General features: G+C 43.3%; 1 protein-coding gene across 11 annotated transcripts in view; it reads right to left on the bottom strand.

Annotated features, from left to right (window-relative positions):
• LOC119308337 (protein HASTY 1-like) overlaps positions 1-9643 on the bottom strand; it is a 29152-nt gene that overhangs the window by 8585 nt on the left and 10924 nt on the right. For 9 of the 11 annotated variants that reach the window (XM_037584449.1, XM_037584448.1, XM_037584447.1 and 6 more), the window contains 3 exons: positions 1817-1918; positions 1274-1363; positions 1109-1189 (listed from right to left, as the gene is read on the bottom strand). In XM_037584449.1, coding sequence (XP_037440346.1) covers positions 1109-1189; positions 1274-1363; positions 1817-1918 — 273 coding nt within the window. Of the gene's footprint in view, positions 1-1108; positions 1190-1273; positions 1364-1816; positions 1919-6160; positions 6287-9643 lie in introns of those variants that run through there. The other 2 variants (XM_037584454.1, XM_037584457.1) reach the window with 2 other exon arrangements.

The following is a 9643-nucleotide window of genomic DNA, read 5'->3' as shown; positions in this document are numbered from 1 at the left end:
GTCATCAAAATGGATAAAAAGGGATGTATATAGAACTAAAATACATCTAGATACATCCCCTTCTATCCATTTTGATGACAAGTATTTCCAGACGGAGGGAGTATGTAATAGATCTTCCAAGGGAGATGGGTATATCCAACACATCCAATGTTGCGGACTTGACTCTCTACCACCTAGAGCATTCACTCTATGGAGATACCTAGATGAGGAACAATAAAGAGAAATAAAGAAGGCAGATCAGAAGTCAAACACATTTGGCTTCTTCCAGATACTTCTAATCCATTCAAGATAAGTTGGTCCTTAAGTCCTATATTTTGATATTTCTTTGTTTTCTTAATCTTTAAATGATGTTCTCTAGATTGGAGATGTGAAGGCTTCACAAAGCCTACATAGTAGAGGACCTCACCCTCTTGGAATAGATCTTGTGCTCTAGGAAATTAGGATTGAACTCCTACTGCCGTACCGGCCTATCTTCGCCTCTAGAGCGATATCTACCGCAACACATTGAAGTAGTTCCTTCAACACTTGTGATGTACACTTTGTAGCAGCAAGGTGGAACTGTCCCTCCACAACCTTGTGCCGCGTCATTAGTACCACAACTACTGTATTCCCTATGTAACAAGTGTAAATCTAACACTAACAAGATATAACTTGACTGGATAAGAATCATAATAAAAGAGAACAGTTTATGATGGGAAGTTAACGGTTCCCATCTTCGGTGGTTTATGATCGAAAACAATAAACAAACTAATCCTGAGCATGCATCAAAAGGAAAAGTTTAAGAGGGCGAGAAGTTGCCTCCAGAAATCTGAACACTATGCCTCTATAGTCTCTTAACCACTAAAGTTTACTCGACACGATCATCTGTCTATTGTAATGTTGAATTGTTGCAAGGTTAGAAATAAGTACTCCCTCCGTCCCAAATTACCTGTCTTAGATTTGTCCAGATACAGATGTATCTAGACACATTTTAGTGTTAGATACAAAGGTGTCTAGATACATCCTAGACAAATCTAAGACAAGTAATTTAGGACGGATGCAATACTATAGTTCATGGAAATAGCTAGAAGTATCTTGCGGGGAAACAGAAGACATAAAAGTACCATACCTTGTCATCCGCTGTTATGTTTTTCAAGTTTTCAGAATAAATATCCACTTGACGTATTGTATCCACAATCTGAGCTCGATCCTATAATAGGGTAGAAACTTGTAAGCACTAAGCACGAACTTAACCAAAACCAGCCAATCAGTTGTGCGGATGCAATCTTTCTACCTCCAAAGACAATTTAATGAGCTTATCATCAAGGTTCCCGAACCGACTTTTCACGTTGTTTTTTTCAACAAATTGCAGAACAGACTTATCCTGAAACAACAAATAAAACAATAACCAAGTAATGAAATGGAACTTCTTAGGAGAACTTCGATACAACCCACTAAGATGGTTATATTTTGGGAAAAGATATAGCCTTACAATAATCAATAATAGGAAAACAATTCAGTTCTAGGGAAAGCAGATGATGGGGTGAATGGGTGCTAAGCACAGATTGGTGGTGGTTTGATAGTTTGCAATGTTGGAATCGTAAGCAAGTAGAGGTGCTGGATTTGATGGGGCTCAGATTGGTTTCTGTATAATTGGGCAGGAACAAGTGTCAATAAGAACATAAAACAACCATCTCCATTTTTTTCAACCACTAATGTTTGCTTCTCCTCTTAATGAAAAGATGTCCAAATGTATGCTTGTTTCTGCTATTAATTAATGAAAAGATTGGTAGTGCAGATGTTTGCTTTCTCCGTAATAATATATTAATATGTATACCTGTGAAGAACTAAACTTATAGACATCATCATCTAGTTCTCCGGAAGCCAAATATCGATCAAACTCCTGATGCCGACGGAATTGTTCTTGTGCCGTAAAATACTGTATGAATTAAATATTAATGCTTTGAACTTAAAGGAAACAATAACAGATGTTTGAGATATGAGATTATCTGATCAAATAAGTAGACCAACATAATTTTTGACACAAAAATGTTCAGGAAGAAAGCTTCCTTAAAATGGGTTAAAAGCTTCTGTCAAGCCTGCCAAAAATACTATTCAATACTTTTATAGATAGGTCACATGAGATAATCCAAGAATTTCTTGAAGATAAGACCACAGAAAAAACATAACGCAAAAGCTTTACCCTGATTTAGTTTCATGAGAAGTATATCACAGCATATAATGAAACAGTTGCAGAAAGAAACATAAATACAATGATACAGAAACTGGTCGTATGGCAATGTCACTTTCTATGTGCTATTGCAAACATAAGCCATGTGGCCGCTATCAATTCAAAATTCTATACCATGTTATGAGTTGCTTAGAGCATCTCTAGCAGATCCCGCAAAAGCCACTTCCTCTAAAATAACCGCCATTTTACGGGACCGGGACCAAAAATCATCCCGACCAGGTCCCCTAAGACGGCCTGTCCTGGAAAAAAGTTGCGGGGAGCTGCAAAAACCGGCCCGCATCAATTTGCTCCAGTGGCAAAGATGAAAACAACAAGAATATTGGTTTCCTATGCTGCAAACTTAGGGTGGAAGTTGCATCAATTAGATGTCAAGAGTGCCTTCTTGCATGGTGAGCTGCGGGAAGAAGTGTACATGGGGATACCACCAGGTTTTGGTACTTCAGAAACCACGAGGAAGGTATGCAGGCTGAAGAAATCCTTGTATGGACTGACACAATCAGTGAGGGCATGGTTTGATAGGTTCAAGCGTGCTGTCTGCAGTATGGGTTATGGTCAGCATAACGGTGACCGCATGATGTTCTGCAGACACTCTTATCGGAAGATTACCATTCTTGCATTTATGTGGATGACATTATCATCACTGGAGATGATAAGGAGGAAAGAGATATTGAAGGGGTGTCTAAGCAAGGAGTTTGAGGTAAAGGATTTGGGCTGCCTAAAATACTTCCTTGGCGTTGAAGAAGGGCATATCTTTGTGCCAACAGAAATACACCTTGGATCTCTTGAGTGACATGGGCATGATGGGATGTCGTGCAGCCCCTACTCCGATTGAACAAAATCATCAAGTGACAGCACAATATGGAGAGCTAATGAATAAGGAAGATTATCATTAACTGGTTGGGAGGTTATTGTACTTATGTCATACCAGCCTGACATTTCGTATGTCATGGGTGTGGTGAGCAGATACATGCATGAACCAGGGAGTGGGCTTGATATTGTGCACAGAATCCTAAGATACTTGAAGGGTACTCCGGGTAAAAGGTTGTGGTTGGCAAAGAGTGGACATCTTGAGGTGGATGGTTGTAGTGACTCTAATTGGGCCGTTGTCAAGACGATAGAAGATCACCTTCTGGCTACTGTGTGTTTGTGGAGGATATTTGATGTCATGGAGAAGCAAGAAACAGACATTTGTGTCTATATCAATAGCAGAAGCCGAGTATAGAGGCTTATCTCAAGGGTTGAGTGAGATGCTACGGGTGAAGCACCTACTGAGCGAGTTGAAACTTCTAAGGAATGGCGAGACAATCAGTCAGTTATAAGCATTGCTAATAACCCAGTCCAACATGATAGGAAAAAACATGTGGAAATTGACCCACTTCTTTATTAAAGAGAAACTTGATGTTGGGATCATCAGCCTTGCTCATGTCAACTCTGGGCAGCAATTTGCAGATTGCTTGAAATAGGGACTCAGAACAAAGGACTGTAACTTGGCATGTGACAAGATGGGGATGATAGATATCTACCAATCCTGAGGGGGGTGTTGAACCGGTATGGGGGCCTGGCCCATATCCACTCTTGCTACTGTGATGAGGAACACTAGATGAGAAAAAAATCGTATGTCAGATTTGTTTGGCTACTTCTAGATGCTTCCACTCTAGTGTAGTATTTCTTTTCTTTTCTTTTCTATCCTACCTACTGTTTTCTAGAGCCTCCTAGTTGTGAGTAGCTATGAGTAGAATGGTGGAACTTAAATATGTTTTCTAGAGTATTCCAGCTATAAGTAGAAGTATGTGAAGGCTTCCCAAAGCCCTATAAATAGAGGTCCTCACCTCTACCTTGAACCCAGACTATGTACCCACTACCTATAATAGAACTTGTTGTTCTTATCTAAGATCTTGGACTAGATCTTGTGCTCTAGGAGTTCTGGATTGAACTCTTGCTGCCATAACGGCCTACATTCGCCTCTAGAGCGATATCTAGCGCAGCACGTTGAAGTTGTTCCTTCAACACTTGTGTTGTACACATTGTAGCAGCAAGGTGGAGTTGCTCCTCCACAACCTTTGTGCTGCTTCAGGTGGCATCAGAGCCTCGTTGACCCATACTAGTTCTTGTTGTCCTCTTCGAGAGCAAGCTGCAGCAAGCAATGGAGCAACTGGAGAAGAGGATGGATGCTGCAGAACAACAAATCAAAAAGTTGCGTGAAGATCTTAATCGGAGATTTGACCAGCTAGTTGAGATGATAAGAAAGGGTGTCCCCCCTGCTACCAATGAAGGAGATTCATCTAAAGAAGAAGATGTTCATCCAAGAAGGAGAGGTAATCTTGGAGCAAGACCGCCACAACAACATGTTGTTCAACGTTCTTCAAGAAGGCGAATTTATGTTGAAGCTTCTGAAGGTGAAGAATATGATGATGCCCTTGAAGAACGAGATCTCTACGCATATCGGAGAGTACCCAACCCTACATATGCAAGAGATACATACAAGGTGAAAGCTGAGATCCCAACTTTTAATGGAAATGTTAATATTGAAGGGTGCCTAGATTGGTTATATGAAGTGGAGACTTACTTTGAGGTCATGGAGATTCCGGAAGATCATAGAGTTCCTTTGGTCGCATACAAGCTAAAAGGAGGAGCCCGTGCATGGTGGCATCACGTTCTTCTTGAACGCGGGCTGGGAGGAGAACCTCGTGTGAGAACTTGGCGGCAAATGAAAAGTCTTTTGAAAGGGAGATTTTTGCCCGCTGATTATGACCAGATCCTATTTATCCAATTTCAAAATTGTGATCAAGGAAATAGGACTGTTTCAGATTACATGGAGGAGTTTCTAAGGCTACAAGTGAGGTGCAACCTTGCCGAAACTGAAGATCAACAAGTTGCAAGGTACATCAATGGTCTCAATGATGCTATTCAAGATCGATTAATGATGCAACAAATCTCGTCCATTGATCAAGCACAAGCTCTAGCCTTGAAGGCCGAGAGGTTTGTGAGGATGAGAAAGACAACTAAGGCTCCATATCCCCAAACCGAAGGCTCGTTAGGAGTCAGCCTAATAGAGTGGAAGAAAAGACCGCTCCACCAAAGGGAAAACGACCCATCCAGAAGCAAACAAGGGGCAAGGGTAAGTCCAATGAAGGTCCAAAATGCTATAAATGTGGTGAAGAGGGACATATATCTAGCGGTTGCCCACTAAGAAAATGTGTGAACACAACTATCCATGATGGTGAAGACCATGAGGAAAAATACAAATCTGAAGATGTAGAGGGACAAGAGGTTTGTCAAGAAGGTGAAGAGGTGGTATGTGTGATTCAGCGTCTCCTATGTTCCACACCACAACATGACGACACACAACGGAAAAAAATATTTGAGAGCAAATGCACGATGAATGGCAAGGTATGCAAATTAGTGATTGATAGTTGCAGTTGCGAGAATCTTATCTCCCAGAATTTGGTGAACCACTTAAAGCTTGAAACCCATGATCATCCAAATCCCTACACTATTAGATGGATCAAGAAAGGAGTGAATATTGGATCACCAAAAAATGCAACCTGCCACTTTCTTTGGGCAAGCATTATCACTCAAATGTGTTGTGTGACGTGGTTGATATGGACGCCAGCCATGTTCTTCTTGGGAGACCTTGGCAATTTGATGTGGATACTACACACAAGGGCAAGGAAAATTCTTACTCTTCCATTTGGAATAAGAAAATGATCATTATTCTACCAAACAAAACTTACGGTAATATCTCTAAGGACGAGGGGAAAAGTATGTTAACTATCTCCCACACCTCTAATGAGTTTACGGAAGACTTGAAGGAGGCAGATTTGTGTGCTGCACTTATTGTAAAAGGAGAAGAGCACCCGACTGTTGAAATTCCAGCAAAGGTACATGGCTTATTAGCAGAATTTCATAACATGCTTGGGGAGCCACAAGGCCTACCGCCGATGAGGAATTCAACATAGAATCGACTTAATTCCGGGAGCGAGTCTTCCTAATCTTCCACACTATCGAATGAGCCCAAAAGAGCATGATATATTGAAGGAGAAAGTGGAGGAATTGCTGCAAAATGGGGTACATTCGAGAAAGTATTAGCCCATGTGTTGTACCAGCCCTGCTCGTGCCTTTCTTAATTAATTATCAACAGTAAAAACATAAATAAAAATGTACTGATGCATCATTGGTTTATAAAAATGTTAGATCGGTTCAAATATACAAAACTTTTAATAAAAAATGGAAAACCATGCCATAACATTTATAAAAATGGATTTATTAAGTGAAGGTAAAAGATATTAAGTCCCAACATTTATCACATTCATACTCTTGTTCTACTTTCAATTTTCTAATTTGATACGCGCCTATCTGGATGCTGGACTGCTGCATGTCGCTAATACTACTACCACTAACGTGAGCATGCCAGATTTCTTAATCTGTATCTCTCCTGTTTGCTTGCTATAGTAGTTGCTATACTACACGTGAGCATGCCAGAACTTTCTAGACAGAGAAGAATCATCCGTACGTAGAGGCCTGTTCAGAGAGGCCGCATGCCGCAGCACAGTAGCGTGGCTGCCGCGAATCCCTACACTATGGGCCGTTTGATTAGTCTATCCAACGGTCTAAGTTGCAGCCACGTTGTCCTCTAGCCAAAGACAGTTAATGTGGGCCGTCAGATAAGAAAGATCCTACGGCTCATATGGGGTAACATTCATACACTAGAAGTATAGATAACTCTACCACCACCACCACCCCCCCTCCCCTTCAAAAACTCATGGTGGATCCACAATACTGAGATTGGAGAGGTAAAATCCATGTTGCGCTCTAGTTTGGGCCTTCATTTAGTCCGCCAACTGTAACTCGGAAGGCACATACTAAAGAGCAATAGCATGATCATGGACACCTGCGCTCACAAAAAAAGCGTCAACCCCAATATGCTTGGTAGTCATGCTTCACAGGGTCTCCCGGAATGCTGATAGCACATGTACTATCTGACAAGAGGGTCATAGGTGTTAGTAACAAAAACACCAAAATCCTCTAGCAACCATCATAACCAAGTCACCTTTGCCGTCAATAGAGCCATAGCTCGTAACTCAGCCTCTGCACTCGAACGGGAAACTGCAGTTTGTTCCTTCGCCTTCCAGGCAATGAGAGAACCACAAGAAAAACACAGTGAACGGCGATCCAAGGAATCACTAGCCCATGTAGCATCCGAATATGCTGGACCTATAGCGAACTCAAACGGGGAAAGAAGAGACGGTGAGAGATTCTGCCACTAAGATATCGTAAACAGGAAGAAGGTGACGGTAGTGAACCAAAGTGGGAGCAAAAACAAACCGGCTCAAAATATGGACAGGATAGCCATAGAGAGAGCAACGAAGACGACAAAACATACCATGAGGAACAGAATACCCAGGTGGTGGCAGCATATAAAGGATGGAAGAGGTGGAGACGGGGAATGTATTGGTGATGAAGGTGGAGAGGGGGAAGGTATCAGTGATGAAGGTGGAGATGCCATGAGGGAGGAGAAGAAAACGTAGGAGAGGGCGGCGTTGAATATTGGGCACAGAGGGAGGTGTATCCAGAAACGTAAGGAAAGAGATGCCCACCCTGGAAAAGGCCGAGGAGGATGGACGCGGATAGAAGGGACTCATCAAAGATCACATCCCAGGAAATACGCACCCAATGACCGACAAGATCCTAACACGGATAGCCCTTATGCTCATCAAGGTATCCGAGAAAGACACTCAACAGAATGAGCGGTCAGTTTGGTGCTTTCACGAGGGGCAAGCAAAACATAGCAAACGCAACCAAACAAACGAAGTTTCGAATAATCAGGAGAACGACCAGAAAGACTCTCAAGAGGAATACCACCCTATAAAGTAGCAGATGGATGAATGTTGATGAGATAGGTGGAAGTGGTAACAGCCTCAGCCTAGAAGTGAGGCGAAAGAGGCGGTGATCGTCATCGCACGCGGCGTCTCAAGAAGGTGATGATGCTTGCGCTCAGCCACACCATTCTGAGCATGAGCACCAGGGCAAGAGAATTGAGTAAGAGTACCCTGCTCAACAAGGAATCCTCGCAGCGCATGGGAGATATACTCACCAGCTGAATCTGCACAAAAAACACGAATAGGAGTGGAAAACTGGTATGAACCATGGCAGCAAATTTTTGTATATAGATAAGACCTTGCTACGAGAAGACATGAAATAGATCCAAGTGTACTGAGAAAAATTGTCTATAAAGATAATATAGTAGCAATGACCCCCTTTCGAAGCGAAGGGAGCCAAACCCCAAACATCAGAGTGAACGAGATCTCGGACACCGACTCATTGTGAGGATATGGTAGTTGAATATGCTTATCAAGTCTACAACCCAGACAATCTAACGAAGCGTTACCACAGACAGACCCTAGAACACCGCGATTAACCAAAGACGTGAGACGAGAACCACATAAATGACCAAGGCGATGATGCCACTGCTGAAATGAGCTCGTAGATGCGGCAATCGGGGTTGTGAGACTAGAGGCGGTGGCAGCAGAGGGAAGACGAAGCCAGTCAAGCTCCCAGAGACCATCAGGACATCGAGGGCCCCGTGCGACGATCCTGAACAGAACACGAATCGAAGTCAAGAATGACCCTACAACTAGAGCCAACAATTTGACCACCAGATATGAGCTGCATAGTAAGTCGAGGGACATGAGCGACGAGGGAACATGAAATGAATAAGTGCTAAGAGTGCCTCGACTAGCTACAGGGAGGGGAGTGCCATAAGAACACGAGAAGGAGGCTCCACAAGTCGAACGGAGGTCAAAAGGAAGAATCACAAGTCATAAAAGACACTCCAGTATCAAGAATAGAATCCATGGGGACGTACTTGAATGAGTAGAAGGTGGTTTCTCAGTGCCAGAAGAGTCGGTCACGGAACGTGCAGAACCTGTCGGTGAAGAATCCCAAGCAACAAGCAGGCATCGCAGCTGCGCAATCTCACGTGCGGATAGGGACACGGCGGAGGAGGTCGAGGTAGAAACACTTACCGACGATGAGCAGTCGCTGCCACCCGTGGAAGCCACGTGTTGAGTCGACCAAGGGAAGCGAGTCGACATAGAGCCGCATGTGGAGGCCACTGGGGGAGTCGACGTAGAGCGGAAACAGGCGCGCGTGGAAGCCACGAGAGGAGTCGACGTAGAGCGGGTCACCGCCATTGCGGGCAAAAGCCTCAGGAAGAGTCGACGAAGAGCGACAAACACAGCCAGCTAAAGACACCATAGGGCCATAGGGGACAACGTCACATATGGACGAGCACCACGCACCGAGCAACGACGTATGTGCGAGACGGGGTCAACGTAGGGAACACCGTCGAAAATCACTGGATAGCAAGGGTGAAAGACCAGCCCCGACAAGAGCTTTTTTTTTTCTCTTTTC

The sequence above is a fragment of the Triticum dicoccoides genome, chromosome 5B (genome assembly GCF_002162155.2).
Source record: "Triticum dicoccoides isolate Atlit2015 ecotype Zavitan chromosome 5B, WEW_v2.0, whole genome shotgun sequence".
NCBI lineage: Eukaryota > Viridiplantae > Streptophyta > Magnoliopsida > Poales > Poaceae > Triticum > Triticum dicoccoides.
Note: the sequence above shows the minus strand (reverse complement) of the source record. Positions and strands in the feature narration are given on the sequence as shown.